General features: G+C 32.7%; 1 protein-coding gene across 1 annotated transcript; it reads left to right on the plus strand.

The window, feature by feature from the left end:
- Positions 1 to 1,482: 1,482 nt before the first annotated feature.
- On the plus strand, positions 1,483 to 24,271 carry LOC132728842 (ubiquitin carboxyl-terminal hydrolase 14-like). The gene is made up of 18 exons (XM_060714525.1): positions 1,483 to 1,611; positions 3,272 to 3,417; positions 4,011 to 4,043; positions 6,445 to 6,549; positions 6,708 to 6,811; positions 7,771 to 7,829; positions 8,769 to 8,899; positions 9,412 to 9,492; positions 10,215 to 10,279; positions 13,664 to 13,746; positions 14,138 to 14,169; positions 14,515 to 14,580; positions 15,203 to 15,295; positions 15,899 to 16,024; positions 19,141 to 19,216; positions 20,740 to 20,847; positions 21,251 to 21,325; positions 23,391 to 24,271. Exons 1-18 carry the CDS (start codon positions 1,596 to 1,598, stop codon positions 23,468 to 23,470), a joined length of 1,479 nt encoding a protein of 492 aa, XP_060570508.1. The 5' UTR covers positions 1,483 to 1,595; the 3' UTR covers positions 23,471 to 24,271.
- Positions 24,272 to 25,140: the final 869 nt, after the last annotated feature.

Genomic DNA, 25,140 nt, shown 5'->3' on the forward strand with positions numbered 1-25,140 from the left:
ACAGTTGGAGAACGAGTTCAGAATTGGGAATCAAAATACATTAACTCTAGTTCGGAATTTACCATGCTCCCCAAAATGATTTGACTACAAGAATATTTGTGTTTTTTTCAAGCACTGTATACTATTGACATTTATACGCATTACAAAGAACAAAGAAACTTTGGTTTACTCAATATATGGGGCCCTACTAGTTTAAAACAGTAAATCGAACAAACCGGCCTTAACTGCTGAACTTTAGTAAAATTAAAAGGACCAAAAATAGTGAACTATTGAAAACATAGTCGTTAATTAATAAACAAACAAATAAAAGAATAAATTTCGAGAAAAATATGCATACAGTTTTCACTTTAAATTAAATATTTTATTTTTGTTGTTGTGACTTTGTTAAACTCTGTCAATCACGGTAAAACGGAAAATTGTCAAAGCCCCGCTTTGCACTTTGAAAATTGGTATGACTAACTTTTTCTTGTAAGTTGAATGTTAGTTCTACACATACCAAAAAGCTTCATGCTATACACACTTATTACATACTATTACAGGGACCTTAAGTTATCTAGCTGAGTTACTTAATGACACCATTTAGAAATTTTCAATGCTAATACTGAATTAATTGTGTTAAAGATTGAATACTGCTTAATTGATTTGATTTGAAAATCACCAAGGAAATTGTAACATTTAGGGGTATATATGTATGTTCAGATATTATTTAGAGATCTTGAGATCAGTTGTGAATTCAGAAGATATTAAAACAATGAAATCAAAGTTAATATCTATATCCATATAGCACAATATCCAACATCCGATTTCCGTTCTTTGGGAATCCGTATCCCAGATTTTATATTTTAAAAAATCAACCTTATGTGATCTATTTTTTTTCTTATAATTTCTCATAAATACATTAAGACAATTAAATTGCAAAGCACCTATCCATCTCTTAATTTAAGCAAGATGAAAATACTTAAATATACTACATGTAGTATAAAACGTAAAATTAATTGAAAACATTCCGTTAAAACTATTGAAATAGAAATTTAATAGATACCTTAAAAAAGACCCAACCAGCAGAAGGATAAAAAAAAATATTTCAGGATCGTTAGGTTGAATTTTGTTTTGGACGAACGTAGTAAATACAAGCTAGGGACTTACACGCCCCTATAATTGAACATATTCATTTAAAATGAAAACAGTGAAATATAAAAATGATTTACATTTAAAAGTGGGATCACTTTGTTTCCAGATTTTGAAAGCTAGCTATTTTATCTCCTTTTCCAGGCACTTTTATTGCTTACTACGAACAGATGCATAATCGGCTTATTTCGACCCTTTCTCCTTTTTTTTCATCGCTATTTATGGATCTCCATTTTCGAGAATTTTATACATAACCATCCCCATTAAATAGATGTAACGAAAACCTAAAAGAGCGACCTTCTAGAAACGGCAAAATTGAAAATGTTGCAGCCTAAGTTTCAATTAAGGTACGGCATGGGACGGATATTATAGAAAGTTGTTGTCACAACGCATGCGCATGTAAACTTCCGTCTAAATTTTAGCCGGCGAATTGAATTTTGTGAATTTTCTTTAAAAATCGTACAGAAATGCCAACTTTTAAAGGTATATTATGAAATAATTATATCCAAGTTACTATTTTATTGAACTGTCAATAGTTACGTTTGAATGATTAATTTCATCCTTTGTTTTACATATCCTTGGATATTTCTGCATGTGATTCACGAACATGACGATGACAAAACATTTTTTGATTGAAACAAGTAAATTTTGTGTTTGTGTAGAGTTCTTAAAGTTAAGATTTTCATTTTATAGATAATTGTCAGCTGATAATTTTGACCAGTTTTTGTAAATGAAGTTGTATACTATCATGACTATATCATATCAGTAAAAGTTAATCTGGGCTCAAGTGAATCTGGCCCCAAAGTTAGTCAATATTAGTGTTGACTGTAATGCTATCATAATCTTTGACTATCAATATCCTCAGATTATCAGTTCTTGATATAATGGAATTCCTGATAGAATAAAGAATCGCAATTTTTTTCACGAGTTTGACATCATTTGACAAGGAAACCTCCCAAGTCATCACTGTGTATTCAACCGCTTCAAAAAAACCCCCCAGTTTTTACATTAATAATGTTCAGTTTGTTTTCTAAATGATTATTAAGCATGTTTAAAAGATTACTCGAGGTTATGTTCCATATGGAGAAAAGGTACCAGGAGGTTACTCACCATTTTTGGAGGTTTAGTACCACTTACATAATTTGAAGTATACGTACCATTGATACATATTTTCATCTAATTTCTATGAAATACATACAAAGTAATATATATGGCTTAAATGATTATTATAAAAAGTAAATAAACAAATTATCACATTAATATTACTAATTACTTTCATTTACTGGCCTGCTAATCATAATCAAAATTGATTGTTAAGCAGTATCATGTAGATGTACTTTAAAAGCAAAATCTACGTCAACATAATACTGCTTCAATAATCATTCAGGATTACACTAAGCAGGTATACATTGTATACATGGAATTTAAGAGACAGCTATGATATACAAGGAAACCCAGGACCAGTCCCTAGCTCTTATTGAACAGACCCCATGGTTCATTTACATGCCCAGTTTATAGCACTGATACATGCAAGGATTATCTAGATTTCTCTAGGTAGGGAACAGACCCCTTGGTTCTTTTACATGCCCAGTGTATATCACTGATACATGCGAGAATTATCTAGATTTCTCTAGGTAGGTGGGAAACACTGAAAGTGTCTCTGAAAAATCCCAAGGATGTTACCCAGGATCAAACCCAGGACCTCAGGGACAGTCAGTGGTCTAACTAACTGAGCTATCACGCCACAACAAAATCATATCAAAGCAATTGTAAATGGCAATAGTTTTACCTGTATCTATGTATGGTTATCACTCAGTCAGAAATGAGAAATCAATCAAATAACAAACATATTACAAACTATGAAATAATGTTATTATTATAATAATTGTAATCTCATTATAAAAATACAATAGATCAATTAATCATTTAATGCACAAATTTAAAGAATAAACAATTTTTCCTGTATCCCTTGTTTTCCCTTTATTAACTATTTCTGTATATTATGTGGTACATGACCTCCAAAAATGGTACATTTATGTAGTCGTACGTTTCCTCCATGGTACATAACCTCCAAATTCTGTTCCAAAGGCCCCTGCTAAAGAACGAGAAAAAAAACAACTAATATATTGATATTCTTTTGCAGTGAATGTAAAGTGGGGTAAGGAGAAGTTCACAGATGTTGAGTTAAACACTGATGAGCCACCAGAGGTGTTCAAGGCGCAGTTGTTTGCTCTGTCAGGTGTTCAACCAGACAGGCAGAAGGTCATGATGAAAGGAGCTGTCTTGAAAGTAGGTCACATTTATGTTCATTGGTCCTTTAAAGCTACTCTTTCACGCTAAACGGGTATAAAAACATCAAGAAATTTGTTTATAGTTATTAAATATGCACTATGCATAGATATAAAATTTGCTCTTTTTATAGACATATAATATGATATATTGATATATTTTGCAGCAATCAATTGCAGGATTGAAAACTTTTCAAGTGCACATAAATTATTGTTCTACCCACAACGAACTGATCAACTTGCAACTTGTTTATAAAAAGCTTGATTTTTTACGTTATCACTATAGCACCTTGATAGTAAATTTAAATATCAGGAAATAAAATACATTGAAACAGAAACTGCTTAAATGGGAGACAACTCTAACATGTTTCATTTTTGTAAAAAAAAAATGGTAATTTTATTTTGTGTAAATTATCTTTCTGAAATTTATAAGACAATTGCCAATAATGATATGTAATATTTTATATAAAATATAATTCATATTTTTTACAGAGATAGATGGATATTTTTGGATATTGTTGTAATGAATTCACAATGAACATATCTTTCTTGTGTTACAATGTGTAATTTTAACTGTAAATGTTTTCCTTACAGGATGATGGGTGGGGAAATATGAAGCTTAAAGATGTAAGTAATAAGGCCACTCTTAAAAAATTATCTGTTTGCTATTGCCGGCCGACCCAGCGAAAATGCCCCGACTCAAAAGTTTTTTTCAGCTTAAAAAAATCAGATTTTTTTTTTATTTCCGCCAAATCAGCCAGGGCATTCGACCTAAAAAAATTCCCTGGAAAACAAAAATAAAATCGGAGGAAAATCACACATTTAATAAGTAAAGTAACGAGTGATCATTCATGGGGGCATTCTGTGCATTCCTATTTAAAGTATTTACATAAATAGCGACCAACCAGGGAAGGATATTTTCCTTACGTCACGCAGTACTGCATGCGCGCGGCAATTAAGTTGAATTAACTAATAATAGAACGTACCCAATTAAAGTGTGGAAACGGGATTAAAAATGTTTGTTCAATTAATGAATATTTGTAAAGCATTTATATGGTCACTAGTTTACCATGTGGTAATTAGTACATGTTCGTTTGTTTATGACTGTCGACACAGATTAAATACTTAGCCCATGCAATAAAACATTTCTTGTAGCAGCGGGGATTCTGTCATGAAATTGACCGAAAAAATATTTTTTTGGAAGCTGTGGTCCTTTCATATGCAGCAGACAAAAGTATTGCACAATATCTTCAAGATCATAAAAATGAAAATAAAATATCAAAATCAAAATCACAGATATACATACGTCTAATTAAACTCCATGTCAAAATGCACTTACGATAAATAATATGTCAATAATTGACACAATAAATATCCAACATTTTTTTTTACTTGAGCAATAATTAAACATGTGTAATCATTCATTGACAAAAAGAAATGACAGTTTTTTTCTGATATATAAAAAAGAGGTGGAAGTCAATTGAGTGTCGGCATTTCTTTGATGATTCGGCAACAACTACAGGTGTGTAAACATCAAAGATTCACAGATTCTTTAGAAGAGCCGACCAGTCATTTGTCAGAGGTCATTTGGTGTGTAAATTTTGTATTTATTATTTAAAAATGGAAAAATTTTATTCCTTTTATTTACGGATGCTACTTTTTGCGCGAGTGTTTTTGTGTCTTTTAACGCTATGGAATTTCAACAATCGGCGATAATTTTCGGTAACTAACTATGAAATATTTTAACATTTTTAAAACAGGGGTGCAAATATCCGCCATTCAGAAATTATAGGAGACAAATCTTGCGTGTGTTATTTTTTACAGACGTGTAATAAATTGAGTAGTGATCACCCGAGAGAATGAAATAATGTCCTGGAGATCCACTATTATTTTTCCAGTTCGTACGGGAATATTTACGCAGGATTAGTTTATCACATCGGTAATTTCACCATGCTTGAATTTATGTCCACATAGTCATTTTTTTAATCATGTTATGATTACTAGTGAACATGTTTTTTTATTGTTTTTGATTGTCTTTTACATGTCAGTTTTGCCGTCGCCGATGATGATAGTGTAGTCCAAACTTCCACAATCTGCTACAACGTACTAAGCGTATTAACTTACGTTCAGTAAAAATCATATATCAAAAAAAAAAAGAAAAAAAAAAGCCTACCTACCGACCCACTCCTTGTAACTCTGGGTCGGCAATAGCAAACATATATATTATTAAGGATGGCCTAATTAGAAGTATATTTGTACATATTTTATATAAATATTAACTACTAAATACATGTATACTTTCAAAATTACACACATAATTGTTTGTAAAACTCTGGAAAATTTGACTTGTGCTTTTTATCATTCTGAATTATGCTATATATATCTTATTTTGATGTGTAATATTTACACAAATGAAAGATAAAAAGTTAATCAGTTTGTTCATAAAGCAGCTCATTAAGTTCAGACAATAAAACAGCAAGAAAACCTTATATCTTAATGTAAACTGATTTTCGTGAATGGGTCCAATTTTGCTTTGATCTTGAATTATTCTCATGCCGAACAGCTTATCCTGTTAGCACCAATATTTGATTTCACAAACTTGCTGTAGAAATAACAACATTTCATTTTAACAGTTATAAAAATTGTGATGGAATAATAATATTATATAGTTTACTTTTATTCTTCATTTACACATTAGCAGATGATCTTTTTTCTCTTGTCTAATATGTTTTCATTAGTAGACACAGTGATCTATATTGCATAATTTACTACTCTGGGAAAAAGTATGGTACAATATATGGAAGAGAAAAATATGAACTATAGTTCCTCATTTTGTGCCAATGTAGTAACTTGTGCAATATAGACCACAGTGTCTACAGACAAATGACAACACAATATTGGATGAGAGGAAAAGATCATATGATAGAAAGTCTGACCAATAAATAATTAAATCACCCCACCTTCACCCCCTGGACTTAGTCATGGAGTTAAATACATGTACTAACATATACCTATTTGATTTATACAGGGTGCAATGTTGTTGATGATGGGAACAGCTGATGAATTACCTCAGGAACCAGTACAGAAAACAGTGTTCATGGAAGATATGACAGACCAACAACTTGCCTCCGCTGTATGTAACTTTATGTTTTTAATGACTTAATAATAATAGTTAACATTTTTTATATATAAATTATAATGATAATGTTGTTATATACTCCTACATGTGATCTCAAACATGGAGTAGGCCTGATGATTCATTTACATGTTATTTCTATGTTCAACTTTCAGTTAGAAGTACCTGCAGGATTAACTAATCTAGGGAACACATGTTATATGAATGCTACTATACAGTGTCTTCGATCAGTACCAGAGCTTAAAGAGTCTTTGAAGAAGTAAGTACTGCTGGTTATTAAACACCACCAATGTATTTCACTTGTATCAGTTTTCTCATGTGATATGTTTCAGTTAGACTGTAGGCAATACCTTGCTACTCTGTGTTGATCATAATGTATTGATACATGGTTCATGAGGTTATAGATTAAAAGCAAGGGATCACAGCAGTTCCCTGCTGAGACTGAATGAGTAATGCTTCCACATACACTATTTACTTTATTTTTCCTTTCCCAGCATCTGTACATAATTCGAGGATTGACCGCCAAACTGTTGTAAGTCCTTCTTTACCTCATATAAGTTACTGCAGTTTTGTGGTCAACCCTCGATATACGAATCAAACCTAACATTGACCGAGTCTTTATTTCTAGTATTCTGTCTGCCTAATGCTTACCTTCGCTCGGGATTTTAAATTTTCTTATCACTATTACTATTAATCTAGTGCATATCCCTGTCGTATAACACTCACAGTCAAAAGATTTACAGTACACAGAGATAGATGGATATTATCATTTGAATATGACTTAAGTTTATGTTTAAAACACATTTTGTTTAGCACGGAGGAAGGTAGTCTAGTACTGGTGTAACTCTCCAGGAAAGATGTTTAGGAAACTACCCGCCTATATGACTGAAATACTGTTGGGAAAAGGCGTAAAATAAAAAAAACAAATAAAACACATTTTAATGACTATTAAATTAATATAGAAAATTTAGAATTTCTTTGTAAGGATGGTTTGTACCAATATTACATCCACGAAAATTATTTTGTAAATTACTAAAAATTACAAACTTTTACAAGAAAATTGATTTGTGGATTACTTTGAAACAAGTTATATATCATCACCTTAGTGCAGTAACAGGTTAACTCCTATTAATTCTTACAGGAGTTAAGCCATTACTGCACTAAGGTGACAATATTGTTGATACTGATAAGTAGAGGATTTATCACTATATATTTCAGGTATACTGGTACATTAACTACAGGTGGAGCAATTGTGCCATCTGATTCTATTACAGCTGGTAAATTTATTATTCATGTTTTTTTTTAATTTTCGGAACAATCTGTGACTTTCTGATGGGGAAAATATAGCGCAATTAATCAGAAAAGGAGAACATCAAATACCAACAATTAAGAATGATATTTACCCACACACATTATAAAATATTCAATTTCAATTCAGTTTAACATGCTTGGCACATAGCAGAGGCTATCTATAGGGACAGCTTTCTGTCTTCTAGCTGATATAAGTCGGCTGCTGTTAAGTAATGGTTCTGGTGAAGAATGTGCACAGGGCAATTTAGCATTTTAAGGGGAAGATATACCTATTTTGGGCTTTGGGAAACAGCCTTTTTTCAACTGTAAATGGAAAAAAATCACTGTAAATATAGCTTTTGTTAAAAGCAACATGGAAACATTATAGCTTAATATTTTCAAATTTGTGGTAAATGACTAAGTTACAAAAATTGCTACAGTTTCACTTGTGTAAATGTCATTTATAAAGATATGAGAGATCTGTCATGTGACCTTAATTGACCTCTATATGTTTAAATGATCATTTGTCAAATTTTCTGAATTGATTTAAATTCAGGTACATGAGATCTTATTTTAATTTAACTGTGAGAAATTTTAGATCATCTATGATTTGATCTGTTCAGGTACAAGAGATACTTAGGAATATAGTCTGAATTGCTCTATACTAAAAATAGATTTTGTTACATATGTTACATAAGTTTTGTATGAATGGTGGAATGGTCAGTTCACATATAAGAGATCTAATGTAACATTTAAGGAATTTATCTTGTTAGGCATGATATGGCATTATATGAAGAAGAAAAAACAGAATGAAACGAGCTTATACATAGTACATCTTTTTACAGACATATGAAATCATATATTTGTCAACATTAGAAACAATAAGAAAACCAAACATGTAATATTGTATGAATTACTGTACACAGGTATGAGAGATCTTGTGTCATCTATGGACAAGTCTGGTCAAGCAATTCCTCCAATTGTGTTCCTACAAGTTCTTCACATGGCTTATCCACAGTTTGCAGAGAAAAGTGAACATGGTGGCTTCCAACAACAGGTAATGAAATGGTCAGACATTTGTACCCCCCCCCCCCCCTTCGATCTACAGGCCAGTGTGGGAGGATAAAGAGCGAAATGAGCTAAATATTTATTTTTAGGCTATCCCTGTACTGCTAGGTTTGGTACGGTGGTTTTGCTTAGGCACCAAATTAGTTAGGGATAAGTCCTGACAGTGCAGGTGCATTTGTAGAAAATTGATCATCTGACTTAAGGAGCTGGGATGAGTCTCTACCGTGGGCTTGGTTATCAACTAAACAAAGTCCCTGCTATTCACTGGGAGCAAGGAGGCTGAGATTACAATTACTGGTGCATAGCTGATAACTAATGTATTTCTGATGAACACATAGAAGTTTTTAATTCTCTGCAACAAGTAAACATGATTTTTTAACTTTTTGAGTTAAACAGATGCAGAAATTTTTTGCACTTGTACTTGAACAGGAAATTGGTATTGATCAAGGCTTTTTATACAACAGAGGATGATGTTCAGATTATCTCATATTTATATTTCAGGATGCTAATGAATGTTGGACAGAGATTGTACGATGTTTACAACAGAAATTACCTGGTGTAGCTACAGATTCCACCAACCAGGTGAGTTATACACATTATAGTTTTACATATTATATACCCTCATGCCTCTCCAAATACCAGCTGTATGTTCATACAAGAGACATCAAATATATCCATATAAGGAAACTATCTCAGCTACCTGATGAAAGGTCAGTGGTTTAAACTGAAGATCTGCTTGTGTGAAACATATGTATGAATAATCAGATTTCTCTTTTTGTTGCTGAAGGGTTGCTTTTATGGGTTGAGGCATCAGAATTGCAGCCACTGTTTATCCCTGTGTGATCTTAAAAAGTGACTAAATGGGTTTGAATTACTGGAGTCTATATGCATCTTTAAGCTCCAGCAGGTGAGAGGTTTTGACCTAAGTTTGTAACACCCGAGGTCGGCCAAATCATCATTCCTGTTTTAACCTCAATTGTGTTGGGGCACTGTAAAACCAAATAAAACAAAACTAATAATCAGATTTACTCCATCTTTGTAATTGGCCTGTGATTTTCTTTACACAATAGGGAATAAAACAAGAAAAAATGTACAATAATAATCACATAACTATTTCATTCCCACTAATTTCTATAAAAAGAAATATATATAGTTATTAATGTAAATCTATAAAATTTGTCAGTAAATATCTATCCTATGATTCTGTTTTATATCTTTTTTTTCGTCATACAAAACTTCTGTGTTGTTTAAATTTCCTGTTTAGAAATATGTTGCTGAAGTGAAATGTTTTATTTTATTATCAGAATGGTTCAGCATCTTCTGCTAGAGGATTTATGGACCAGTATTTTGGTGGTGAATTTGATGTAGTGTATCCTTTAAACAAGATTTATTGTAAAATTGCCGTTCATAATTTCTAAAGTGTATAAAACTATTTGGTTGTCTATAGACCCTTTCATTTAAGCGATAAGTGTCGAGGAAGAGTTACCTCCCCTTACCCATTGTGACATAAATGGTGGATTGTACTATACAAAACTTATTATGCCCCTACTTCAAAGAATATTGCTTTGCATTTGTCGGTCCGTTGGTCCGTCGGTCCGTAGACTAAATGGTTTCCGAGTGATAACTAAAGAACGCTTAGGCCTAGGAACTTCAAACTTGGTATGGTGATTGGTCATGACCAGCAGATGACCCCTATTGATTTTGGGGTCAAGGGGTCAAAGGTCAAGGTCACATTGACCTTGTAGGTAAAAATGGTTTCTGATCAATAACTAAAGAACGCTTAGGCCTAGGAACTTCAAACTTGGTATGGTGATTGGTCATGACCAGCAGATGACCCCTATTGATTTTAAGGTCAAGGGGTCAAAGGTCAAGGTCACATTGACCTTGTAGGTAAAAACTGTTTCCGATCAATAACTAAAGAACGCTTAGGCCTAGGAACTTCAAACTTGGTATGGTGATTGGTCATGACCAGCAGATGACCCCTATTGATTTTGGGGTCAAGGGGTCAAAGGTCAATGGCACATTGACCTTGTAGGTAAAAACGGTTTCCGATCAATAACTAAAGAACGCTTAGGCCTAGGAACTTCAAACTTGGTATGATGATTGTTCATGACCAGTAGATGACTAAACTAAAAATGCTTTTCGTATACACATTTGAAGGTCTTATGTAATATAACAACTTGGCTGTCATTAATGAGGCCTACATGATTCATAAAATTTATGCATATATTATTATGCCCCCATTTCGAAGAAAAGGGGGTATATTGCTTTGCACTTGTCGGTGTCGGTCCGTCGGTCCGTAGACCAAATGGTTTCCGAGTGATAACTAAAGAACCCTTAGGCCTAGGAACTTCAAACTTGGTATGGTGATTGGTCATGACAAGTAGATGACCCCTATTGATTTTGGGGTCAAGGGGTCAAAGGTCAAGGTCACATTGACCTTGTAAGCAAAAACGGTTTCCGATCAATAACTAAAGAACCTTAAGGCCTAGGAACTTCAAACTTGGTATGGTGATTGGTCATGATCAGTAGATGACCCCTATTGATTTTGGGGTCAAGGGGTCAAAGGTCAAGGTCACATTGACCTCTTAGGTAAAAACGGTTTCCGATCAATAACTAAAGAACCCTTAGGCCTAGGAACTTCAAACTTGGTATGGTGATTGGTCATGACCAGCAGATGACCCCTATTGATTTTGGGGTTAAGGGGTCAAAGGGCAAGGTCACATTGACCTTGTAGGTAAAAATGCTTTCCGATCAATAACTTAAGAACCCTTAGGCCTAGGAACTTCAAACTTGGTATGGTGATTGGTCATGACCAGCAGATGACCTATTGATTTTGGGGTCAAGGGGTCAAAGGTCAAGGTCACATTGACCTTGTAGGTAAAAACGGTTTCCGATCAATTAACTAAAAACGCTTAGGCCTAGGAACTTCAAACTTTGTATGATGATTGGTGGTGACCAGCAGATGACCCCTATTGAGTTTTGGGTCAAGGGGTCAAAGGTCAAGGTCACATTGACCTTGTAAGTAAAATGGTTTCTGATCAATAACTTAAGAATGCTTAGGCCTAGGAACTTCAAACTTGGTATGGTGATTTTTCATGACCAGCAGATTACCCCTATTGATTTTGGGATCAAGGGGTCAAAGGTCAAGGTCACATTGACCTTGTGAGTAAAAACGGTTTCTGATCAATAACTAAAGAACGCTTCGGCCTAGGAACTTCAAACTTGGCATGGTGATTGGTCATGACCACCAGATGACCCCTATTGATTTTGGGGTCAAAGGTCAAGGTCACATTGACCTTGTATGTTAAAACGGTTTCGGATCAATAATAAAAGAACCCTTAGGCCTAGGAACCTCAAACTTGGCATGGTGATTAGTCATGACCAGCAAATGACCCCTATTGATTTTGGGGTCAAAGGTCAAGGTCACATTGACCTTGTAGGTAAAAACGGTTTCTGATCAATTAACTAAAAACGCTTAGGCCTAGGAACTTCAAACTTTGTATGATGATTGGTCTTGACCAGCAGATGACCCCTATTGAGTTTTGGGTCAAGGGGTCAAAGGTCAAGGTCATGACCAGTAGATACTTGATAACCCTTATTAATTGTTTGATCACTGGGTCAGAAGTCATGCATAATAACCTTATCACATTAATAATTGGCTGCTGATAGGGGGCATACATGTTTTACAAACATATCTTGTTTGTTAAGATTTGTAATAACTTAAATTGCTGCACACAACCTATGGGGTCACAATAATTATTACCTTGTGACTAGTCATGACCAGTAAATACTAGATAACCCTTATTAATTGTTTGTTCACTGGGTCAGAAGTCATGCATAATAACCTAATTACATGACTAACTGGCTGCCGATAGGGGGAATACATGTTTTACAAACATATCTTGTTCATTATTAAGAATCAAACAAAAAAGGAAACCATGATCAGCTACCCAGCCATATGATCTAGTATTGAAACAAATTGTTAACCATATCCTGGTAAACATTTTTATTGATCTTTTTTATGTAATATTTTATTCAATTTCACAAAATTTTGGCAATTTAAATCTGCCCATCTTACAAAAGTAAGGATAAAGATTGTTAAATCCCTCTGTTAATGTACTTAATCGTATCGGCAAATGTCCGCCGTATCCCCCAATGACGTCATCCAAGGGCAACAACTTGAATCCAGTCTTAAATGAAACGGTCTATAATGGGTAAATTGTTTTTGTGAATTCGAGGTATCAAATCATATCATAGTACTACAGCAAAAGAATAATGCTTTTAAATTTTGTTTTTGCTAATAAAGATTAGAAGAATCGTAACACTAAATCTGCTAAACTATAAGTTGAATAATTTTTTAGAGAGCACTTTAAATTGTTTTCTTGTACAATAAATGTGGACACTTTTTGTTAAAATTTTCTACCGATAATGATCAGAAGAATATGAAAACAAGATTGAACGTTTTTTTTAAATATTAATGGTATGTCACACCAGTGGAAGTGTTAAACATGTAAGCAGCCCTTTAATCGATGGTTAGTTGTATTGAACTCCTCGGGCTTTAGTTATTGTAACATTTGCCACTCTTAATATCTTACATGGATAGACCCTTTCAGTCTGGATAAAACCATTCATTTTTATCCTTTTTGGGGGGGGGGGGGCGATATTACAATATGTACTGACTGAGTAGTGAACAGTGTAGACTACGATGAGAGGGCACCTGTTAGTAGAAATTGACCTTAACATTGTTCAGTATGAAATGTGAAGAAAGTGAAGAGGAGGCTGAAAGTAAAAATACAGAAAAATTCTACCAACTTAGTTGTTTTATAGAAAAAGGTAAGTGATTTATTCAAGGATTTACTGGATGCAGAATCCTGCATCAGTATATTTCTACAAAAAGCCCGATGCACAATTCTCAAACTCTTGCATCCCAGTGGATGCATAAAATATATAATGCTGGCTTCATAAATCTTGCTTACAACATCATAAAAAGTTACAAAAAGCCTTGCAGTTTACAATGGTTTGTTATACATATATAAGGTATATAATATATTATGTTCAATGTACAATAAAATTCTTATAAGTTTCCGGAATAGAATTAGCATATTTATAATAAATATGACCTCTCTGGGACAAATATGGACAGAAATTTGATGTAAAATAAATTCAGATATGAAGTTTGAAAATTGTAAGACAATGTTGACTAAAATTTGTGTTTGTTTTTCAGAGGTGAAATACATGCACACAGGTTTACGATCTGTAAGTTTTAGATTATTGAACTATTTACTTTTACCATAAAGATTCTTCTAAATATTAAAATAAGAAATAAAAAAAAAAGTCTTGATATATAATATAACATGTAACTATGTCTTTTGAATTTGGCTCAAAAGCCACACTTAAAGGACAATGAGTATATAGTAATACACCTATTGTAACCTTGGCCCCCTACCCTTTGGGGGATACAGCTAGGAAAACATCCGAATTCCAGCCCCACCTCCCAAATAAAGAAAAATAATGTAAAATTGGGGCTATATTGTATTTGCCTGTTGTCACTTTTGAGGTAAAGAATTGTTAAATTATTTTTGTTTTGTTATTTTATTACAGAGGCTAGAGGAACATATAACAAAGAATTCTCCATCTTTAGGTAGAGATGCTGTTTACAAGAAAGCTGTAAGTACATTTATCTATTTTAATGATATGTAGCAGTAGTGCCAGTGAAGTTTTTTTATATTCTGCTTATGTTAAAAATTCTACATAGTTGATGTTGTTGTTAATGTTTACATTTAAAAAACACACACAAGATATAAACAGATGTGTCCCAACATTTGTGCTCATCTGAGGTAAACATTGACTCTTATTTTGATAGTAAATATTAAAGTAGCCCTCAGCTTTTCTAAAGGTTAAATATATCATTTTTCAATAAGTTGTTTCATATAATTGTCAAATCAAAAGAATTAAGGTGTTAAATGAAATTTGTCGTCGATAAAATTCATAAACTATAAGGAAACCCCTGACACCTCTAGGTTACTGGTTTGCTCTCTATATGTAAATTAGTAAAGTGGACGATTTGTTTCCCAGTTAAGAAACCAACGTCACTGTCATAAATACCTCTTTGGGCGCTGTTTTGCAGAAGGCTTAACAGTGATGCACTTTTTCTTGGTAATATTACTGAAATACTCAGTTTGAATCAGCACAGAATTGTTTTTCCAACAACAAAAAATAGTTGAAGGCTACTTCAATAAATGATGTGAGTAAATATGACATAATAATGTTAAATTACTTCTTGTTTCAGAATAAAATCCGAAGATTACCTGCGTATTTAACTATACAGTTTGTTCGTTTTTATTTCAAAGAAAAGGAGTCTATAAATGCTAAAATTCTTAAGGTAAGATTTCCTCTTTGACTTTGTAAACCTGGTTTTCCTACTAGATTAGTATATGTTGGCTGGGCTCATGGTGTTAACAGTTTCTTCAATGTGTAGCTCTCTACTTTTGTCAAGATAGTGTATATTAACTTGAATAGAATGATTGTCAATTTATGCCCTGTCATAAAGTGTCCTGTCAACCCACTTAGCTAGGACAGAGAATTTGTTATCTAGGGCTCACTTCCCTGGTTTGATCCTCTAGGCAAGACAAATTTCTCTGTGACAGCTGATGTCAGCGCGATTTAGAGATCATATGGAGTTAAAGTCAAGCTGGTAACTACGGGTTAGTCTTGGAAAGCTAGGGTTTGTTTTTGTTGTTGTTGTAGTTTTCAACATCAAAACCTGGTTTTGTGACAATTTCTTGCAATCTTGAGTTAAACTTATCTAGTTTTATGTAATTCTATTCCTTAGTTTGTGTCACCTAGTCACAAAAATTTTTTTATTTCCATTGTATGAACAGGTTGGACTATGTGACAAGACTAAATTTAGAAATTTATGTGTAATTTTTAGATACATATAATGCAATATATTAACACAATACAACAGTGTTATATCATTTTTTAGGATGTAAAGTTTCCACTAAGTTTGGACGTGTTTGAATTGTGTTCTGAAGAATTACAACAAAAATTGTTACCTGCGAGAGAAAAGTTTAAAGAACAAGAAGATAAAGCTGCTGAGGAGGCCACTAAGGTAACTATGGTGATCTTAAGGCCACACTGGTTTAATTAATTAATTAATTAATTAATCAATCAATTAATTAATCAATCAATCAATCAATTATACAATTAAGTTTGCATGTCAGAAAAGACTTTCTATGGTTTCTCATATTGGATTACTTTTATCTGAATTTGGATGCCTGAGACACAATCCATCTTATATTGAAATATAATATTTATTTTTGAACATGGAAGTGTGACAAACAATCCAGCTAGCTACGTTGAAGGTTGGTGGTTCTACTTAAGTTCCAGCATGTACATAGGTCTTTTTTATGCCACCGCAGCATCTGCGATGCGGTGGCATATAGCGATTCACCTGTGTGTGTGTGCGTGTGTTTGTGTGTGTGTTTGTGTGTGTGTTTGTGTGTGTGTTATATAGATTATATAGTGAACTTAAAAAATCTTCTTGTGAAAAACCACGAGTCCAATTTCAACCAAACTTGGCAGGATTGTTCCTTGGGTGAAGGGCTTCCAAAGTTGTTCAAAGAATTTAATTCCATGCAGAAATCTGGTTGCCATGGCAACCAAAAGGAATTATAAGAATAAATTTAAAAAATCTTTTTGTAAAGACCCAAAAGGCATAGAGCTTAGATATTTTGCATAAGGCATTGTCTGGTAGACCTCTAACAAGATTGTTCAAATTATAGCCCTGGGGTCAAAATTGGCCCCGCCCCGGGGGTCATTGATTTTCACTATTTACATATAGTAAAAACTTAAAATACCTTCTTGTAAAAACCCAAAAGGCCTAGAGCTTAGATATTTTGCATAAGGCATCGTCTGGTAGACCCTTACCAAGATTGTTCAAATTATAGCCCTGGGGTCAAAATCTGCCCGCCCCGGGGGTCATTGGTTTTCCTTTTATGTATATAGTAAAAACTTATAGTAAAAACTTCAAAAAAAATTCTTCTAGCAATTGACAAATGCTAGAGGTTAGATATTTTGCATGAAACATTGTGTAGTAAACCTCTAGCAAGATTGTTCAAATTATAGTCCTAGGGTCAAAATTGCCCCAGCCCTTAGGGTCATTGATTTCAATATATACATATAGTAAAAAATAAATAATTCTTATTGTCTGAAGGTACAAGGCTTAGAGCTTTAATATTTGTTAAATAATATCATCTAAAGGTACTCTACAAAAGTTATTCAAATTTTGCCTCTTGTGTCAAAATTAGCCCCGCCCCCGGTGGCCATAGGTTTTCCTTATATATATATAGTAAAAACTTAAAAAATCATCTTCAGTCTCTAAATTTACAAAGGCTAGAGTTAAGATATTTTGCATGAAACATTGTGTAGTGAACCTCTTGCAAGATTGTTCAAATTATAGCCCTGGGGTCAAAATTGGTTCTGCCCCGGGGGTCATTGATTTTCATTTTGTACATATAGTGAAAAAATAAAAAGTATTTTTGTCTGAAGGTACAAGGCATAGAGCTTTGATGTTTGATATATAATATCATTTATAGGTTCTCTACCAAAGTTGTTCAAAATTTTCCCCTGGTGTCAAAATTGGCCCTGCCCGGGGGCAGTGATTCTCATTATGTACACATAGTAAAAACAGAAAATAAAACAAATGTTTTCTGAATGGGAGAAAGCTATAGCTTAGATTTTTGACTTGAAATGTTGTTTGGTGGACCTGTATCAAAATTGTTTTGAATTAAACCCTTGGGTCAAAATTATGCCTTGCCCAAGGGGACAGTGACCTACTTTCTTGTCCTTTGATGTACAGCAATGACATTTTGACCATGTGCACAGTTTTAGTTGTCAAATTGAACTTTGATATCAGGTGACCTAGATTTTGATGATGTGACCTACTTTCTTGTCCTTTGATGTACAGCTATGAAATTTGAACCATGCGGTGGCATAGCATTTTTCTCAAATGCAATCTTGTTGATATCTTTATCTTTCTGAGGTATTTCTCAACCAAGGACACAGTTATGCGGTTATGGTAATTTTCCTGTAATATATACAACAGTCAATGAAATTCATCTTGGTCAGAATTTTGAAATAAATATAATTGAAAATAATTACAGGTAACTAAGTACAAACATTTTCAAATAATTTTGAATTGCTAAAAAACAGCCCTAAAGGGAAGAGGATTTATGTTTCTATATTTGTATATGGATAAGATATTTCAGATCATTGTATAAACTCTGATGAGCAATACAAAGACAAAATAGCCCCCTTATTAAATTCAACCATCTGACATTAAATGGTCATATATTTGACTAGGATTCAAACATGATTATATATATAGAATTTGTGAAATTAGAATACACTTTAATCCTGGGGGTGGGGGGGGGGGGGTTAATTATTGATTGACATTATTAAAATGTAATATAATGTAATAACTGATGTCAAAATTTTGTCTGAAAAATTTAAATATTAAAGGCCCATTATGCCTCAGAAATGCTATCTTTTTTATTTCTCTTTTTTTTTTTAAAGTTTCAAATTGAATACTAGTACCCATTTACCATATAGATGAACTATCTTTTGCTTTCTTTGCTCTGTTGGCTATTGGTATAATTATAGTAAATTAGTATTTTGTATGGAGGTCAAAATACTATTTTGTTTACATTTTGCAAACTTTATCATTCACCGCTACTTTCTTCAGTTGTAAAACATCTTAATTGCTTTAAATCCCTTATTAAAACATTATTAAACACATGTTTGACATTTTTAAATACACACTCAAAGAAAAAAATTGGATTTCTGAGGCATAATGGGCCTTTAAGTAAAACAGTACTCGGATGCTGAGAATAGAAGTTTTTTATGATTATTAATTTTTCGTTTTTTTTTACCATAAACTGTTCACAGTTAACTTGAATGTAATTCAAAAGAATACTAAAAACATAATGTCATCATTAGTTCAATATATATATATAATTATGATGATTAATAATAAGTCTAGTTAGCAAACCTATGTCATTTACTTTGTTTGTTTTTCTTTAAATTCATTGTTGTTACCATAATACAGGTCAAGTTTTAATTTCTTTAACGTCTTTATTTGATCTTTGATCTCATTATTATTATTGTGATTTACATGTTATTTTACATGACCCTTGATTGGAATAAAAGTTATTCTATTCTATTCAGTTAAAGTCAGCTGGACTTACAAAGGATAAAGATGATAGCAGGAAAACAGTAAAACATCCTTATTCCTTCCCTGATGGTAAGTTTAACCCTTTACCTGCTGAATTTCTTAAATGAACTTTTCCAATTTCCATTTTGGTACAGTCAATTATCAATTTTAGGTATATCAAGGTGAGAATTTGAAGTTGGTCAGCCAACAGTATAGAGTCTGGCAGCATGGTTGTTTAAGGCTTGTCTAGTTTTATTTTATACAATTTATTATGCCCCCGCCATGTAATGGCCGGGGCATATAGTGTTACCCTGTTCCGTCATTCCTCCTTCCGTCATTCCGTCATTCTGTCATTCCGTCATCATCAGTTTCCGTTCATTATCTCAGTAACGGTTGCACACATTCAACTCAAACTTGACATATGGATATGTCATGAGAAAATACAGGTCAAGTTCGAATTTGGTCATGGTTCGATGATTTTTGGCAGAGTAATGCCCCTTTTACTTTGAAAATAATATGAAATTTTCAGTTTCCGTTCATTATCTCCCCAACGGTACAACACATTCAACTCAAATTTGACATATGGATATGTCATGAGAAAATACAGGTCAAGTTCGAATTTGGTCATGGTTCGATGATTTTTGGCAGAGTTATGCCCCTTTTACTTTGAAAATAATATGAAATTTTCAGTTTCTGTTCATTATCTCCCCAACGGTACAACACATTCAACTCAAACTTAACATATGGATACGTCATGATAAAATACAGGTCAAGTTCAAATTTGGTCATGGTTCAATGATTTTTGGCAGAGTTATGTCCCTTTCACTTTGGAAATAATATAGATACATCTGAGGAATAAGCAGTTTAAGTTTGAATTTGGTCGTGGTTCAATGATTTTGGACAAACTTATCTTTCTTGAATGTTGGAAAAATTTTGAACTTTCAGTTTCAGCACTCATACTTTTGTGGAAATGTATGTAGCCATTATTTTGGCTACAAATATGAAATATGATATTTTCAAAAGGTTAAGACTGAATAATTTCAGTGCCTTGAACATTGTATGGAAATGGTTTGTGTTAACATTGAAAAGTTTTAAGGGCTTTGAACTTAAAATGAAAAAAATAATTTGTGCAAACAAATTTGGAACTAAATATTATAACATCTGAAATTTTGGCTGCATGCGGGGGCATCCGTGGCATGATGACACATTTCTAGTGTATTTTTATTTTGTTAAATATATATAATTTTAGTTGAATTGTTTTGGAAGCTATAAGCTTATAAACACACTTTTGAAACCGTTCCTGAAACCAACCAGTATTGAGCAATGAGTGTAATGTTTCTTGCTTAAAGAACCTGACAGGGTTTGAACCAATGGGACTATCCAGTAGCCATCATTAGATTACTAGTTAATTAAAGTATTTATTTTTAACAATCAATATATCCAAATTCAACAAAATCAAAATAGGAGAAGTCATTTTTCACCAGTTAAGCATGGTACCGTATGGACTTAAAAGAATTTTTTTTTCAGTGGAACTAATGTTATGGTTCTAAAATTTGGTTAATTAGTCTGGTGTTAAAATTTATTATTATACTACATTAATGTTATATTTATAGATACTGGCTCAAACAACAGCGGGTACTATGAATTACAAGCTGTATTAACACATAAAGGAAGATCCAGTTCTAGTGGACATTATGTAGCCTGGGTTAGAAGGAAAGGAGGTATGTTAAACTTGTCAAATTATTGGGTTTTTTAACCAGGTTTTCTAAAGGAAAAAACTAGTTATTAGGTTAAGGTGGGTAGGCGGATGGGTGGGCATAAACAATTTCTTCTGTGTCCAACTCCTACATTTCTCAAGAGATTTTGATGACACTTTCACAGATGCTTTGTCATCAAGTGCCCTTGTGCATATTGTCAGGGTTTTGAGATTTGATAACCTTGGTCATGAGTCAAAAATGTTTTTGATAATTCACATATTTCTCAGTTAATTGGATTTTATCATTGTACAGAGATTTGAAGTTCTATATATGGTACATATTTTATATATGATACATGTTTTATATATTATACAAGTTTTCTTTAGTATGCATGTTTTCTATATAATACATGTTTTATATATTACAGATGAATGGCTCATGTTTGATGATGACAATGTTACACCTATAACATCAGAAGATGTCCTTAAACTATCTGGAGGAGGTGAGATCCACTCTCTGATGTTCAATTTTTATGCTCTCCAGAATTTTGCTTAGAGCTTTATAGTCACCAGTAATACTTCAGTCTGTTGTTCATTCAATCATTCTTTTGTTACATATATTTAGTCTATAGTAACACCATCATTTATATACACATACATATCTGGTGTGTTGGTATGTTCAATTTCAGTTTGATTGTGTAGGAAGCTATAAGCTTATAGATGTACCTGGAAATTTAGTGTAACACTTACACTGCCAGCTTGACTACAAAATCAACTTGGGCAAAAAATCCCATTAGCATAGTCTATTCATAAAATATTATGTTTGTAAGATATTGCTTATGAAATAATATCATGAATATTCAAAACAAAAAAAATAAAAAGAAATAGGGTTGAGAGTAAATCAGGGACTCCACTTAGGTTTTTAGCTCGACTATACGAAGTATATGGAGAGCTGTCCTACTCGCCCCGGCGTCGGCGTCCGCGTCCAGATTTTAGATTAAAATAAAGTTTTGGTGCAGTAAAATATTTTTCACTATAACTTTGTCATTTCTTAAGGTATCAACTTCAAACTTCAAATATATGTTCCTTATCATCAACCACATCTTATGTGACAAGGTTCATAACTCTAGCACCAATATTATCAGATTTATCTCCCCTTGAACTTAGAATTTTCCTTAAAAAATACTATTTTTTAATGTTACTTCTTTATTTCTTAAGGGATCAACCTCATACTTCAAATACATTTATGTTATCATCATCCCCATCTTATGTGACAAGGTTCATAACTCTACCACCAATATTTTCAGATTTATCTCCCTTTGAACTTTTCCATAAAAAATATTATTTTTTACTGTTACTTATTTATTTCTAAAGGGATCAACTTTATACTTCAAATATATTTACGTTATCATCATCCACATCTTATGTGACAAGGTTCATAACTCTAGCACCAATATTGCAAGAATTATCTCCCCATAAACTTAGATTTTTTTTACTAGAAAAATGTTATTTTTTATTATAACTTTTTTATTTTTAAAGGTATCTACCTCAAACTTCAAATACTTATTCCTTATCAACAATTACATTTTATATGACAATGTTCATAACTCTTAAAGCAATTTTTACACATTTATCTCTCTTTGAACTTAGGATTTTCTTTAAGAAATATTATAACTTCTTTACTTTTTAAGGTATCTACTTCAAACTTCAAATATATATTTCTTACCATTACACAAATGTTGTGTGACAAGGTCCATAACTCTAGCATGACTATTTCTAGAATTATTCCCCTTGATCTTGGAATTTATTTTAACAAATATTATTTTTTTACTATAACTTAATACATAATTATACATAATTGATTTGTCTTTCATAGTTTTGTCCTCCTTACTGCGTCCAGTATTTTATTAGTCGAGCTTGGCTGTCTCCTGTGACAGCTCTTGTTTGACATGAAATTAATGTTTCATTTTATGTAGTTCTAGACCAATTACTTGTGTGCCAAATTTTAAAATTATTCGCTCTCTCCATTTTCCAGAAAAATTATTTTAATTGTGAAAAATGACCCAAAATTAAATAATGTTGCAAGGCTTTTCACTCAAATACGAAGAAAAGCATAAAAATATGATTTTCAATTTACATGTATTTCCGAGTATATTTCTCAATTATTTTTTTTGCATATTTTTCTGTTTTAATGCCTCAGCAGATCTATGTAAGAAATATCAAATTTGGCTTTTGGATCTCAATGTTGTTCCTTTAATAAAATCATATTCCATTCCTGGTTAAATGTTAATATGAAAACAGGTTTTAAAAGTTTTAACCCTTAACATGCTGAATATTTTAAATGGACTTGTCCCACTTCCATTTTGGGACTGTCCATTATCAATTTTAGGGATACCAATTTGAATATTTAAAGTTTGTCAGCCAACAGTATAGAGCCTGGTCAGACTGCACGGAAATGTAGGCTGGCCTGGCTCTATACTGGTGGCAAAGGCTTAACACTTTCGGTTCCAGCACTTTAAGGGTAAAGAAAGATAACTGATGGTAGTGCTTGATTATTCTACATTACAGGAGACTGGCATTGTGCATATGTTCTACTTTATGGACCAAGAATCTACGAAACGGAAGTTGAAGGAATGGAAACTGCTTAAGAGTACAGTTAACTTTGTGAAATGAACAGATATAAAACAAATTTATAAACCTCACAAAATAGATATAAGTGTTACCATAGAAACTTGGTGATAAAATTTTGGTAAAAATGCTGATCTGCAGTTTCTGTAACAGATATTTTAAAAATCCTTTGATCGTTTTTTTCTTCTTCTTTACAGTTTGGTAAATTATTTATTAAATTATTCATAGTTAATGCAGAAATATAAAAGTTGAGAAAATTTTGTAGTATAACTGCAAACCAACATTTTGCTTATTATGATGATTTCATTGGTGCCAATTATTTGCTGATTTTTGCAAAATGACATGATATCTGGCAGTTATTACCAGTTTACAATGTTAGTGATCTAGTGTAAATGATAAGTGATGCATACAGAATGACTCTATACTGCTTCTAAATGCTTAGATGAAATGTAAGAAAAATATGTTGTGGAAATTCTGTGATTCTTGTGCATTATCTGGTATTAATTTCTTTTACTTTATAGTCTCAAAATGTTAAAATTTTCATTTTACTTGTTAACTCTGGTTTAACTTTAGGAAGGCTGAGACCATTTTAAGCAACTGTTAATTAGACTTTAACGATTGATTGATTGACTGATTGATTGAATGATTTATATAAGTTATGGGCTATGGAAACTTAATTTTTGTGATTGTTTAGTTATGCACCATTTGAAACATTGCAGTATATTTATAAAGTGAGAAATAAACTGATGTATTGTTCTTTTTATACAACACAAGTGTGACAAGATTTTCAAATATAATAAAAAAAACTGTTATGAATTGATGATTGTGTTTTGTTTTAATATGATGGTGTTGTGTTGTGACTTGGGTGCATTTATGAATATTTCCATTGAGTTACATACAGTGTCCCTTGTGGTTGAGGGGTTGCCATTATCGGTTAAAGCATCCGAATTGCAGCCACTGTTTAACCCTGCGTGATTGTGAAGAGGGGACTAAATGGGTTCGAATTATGATATAGAGTCTATGCATCTCTTAACTCCAGCAGCTGATGTGGTTTTGACCCCTGGTATTGCTTTAACATTGTAACACCCAGGTTAGCGAAAATAATCTGTCCTGTCTCTGCGCCATTTGACCTGTGCCTATGAGAGTGTTGAAGCGCTGTAAACCAAACAAACAAGTATGATTGAAAATTAGTACTACATTAGCACCCAATGCTCCGGTGAGGTATTGTGTTTGGCCTTTTCATTTAAATAGCATCTTTGAAACCACTGTGCCTAGTTAGATGAGAGATCACAATATGTAAATTGTCTATTTTCCTTGCAGGACTCTAAAATTGTTCACATGGTTTTAGTCCTTTTGATATTTTGGTCATAACCGCTATAATTAACTGCAAGAGTAAAAACTTTAAAAAATTTCTTATATTTCAGACAGGCATAGAGCTAAGATATTTGTTTTGTTGCATTTTTTAAATAAAAATTTTCAAATTATGACACTATTTATTAAAGGAGTCACTTATTTTAAATAAAGTTAGTTCATGAAATCATCGGGAAGTGTGTGGGTTGTAGGGAGGGGTTTAATTGTGTTTGAAACAAACACTCGAATCCGTTCCAGAAACCTATTAGTACGTAAAGTTCCTTGCTCAAGGAAACAACGGCTTGTTCACAAAGAAAAGATCAGGATCAGGATCAACTGA

The sequence above is a fragment of the Ruditapes philippinarum genome, unplaced genomic scaffold, assembly GCF_026571515.1.
Source record: "Ruditapes philippinarum isolate M1 unplaced genomic scaffold, ASM2657151v2 ctg898_1_1_1_1, whole genome shotgun sequence".
Taxonomy (NCBI): Eukaryota; Metazoa; Mollusca; class Bivalvia; order Venerida; family Veneridae; genus Ruditapes; species Ruditapes philippinarum.

Bases quoted from the DNA above. Each gene is read 5' to 3' on its own strand.
- LOC132728842 (XM_060714525.1), top strand. The intron at 9,493-10,214 runs GTGAGTTATACA...TTTTATTATCAG, and splicing joins CTACAGATTCCACCAACCAG to AATGGTTCAGCATCTTCTGC. The intron at 10,280-13,663 runs GTATCCTTTAAA...AACATTGTTCAG, and splicing joins GGTGGTGAATTTGATGTAGT to TATGAAATGTGAAGAAAGTG.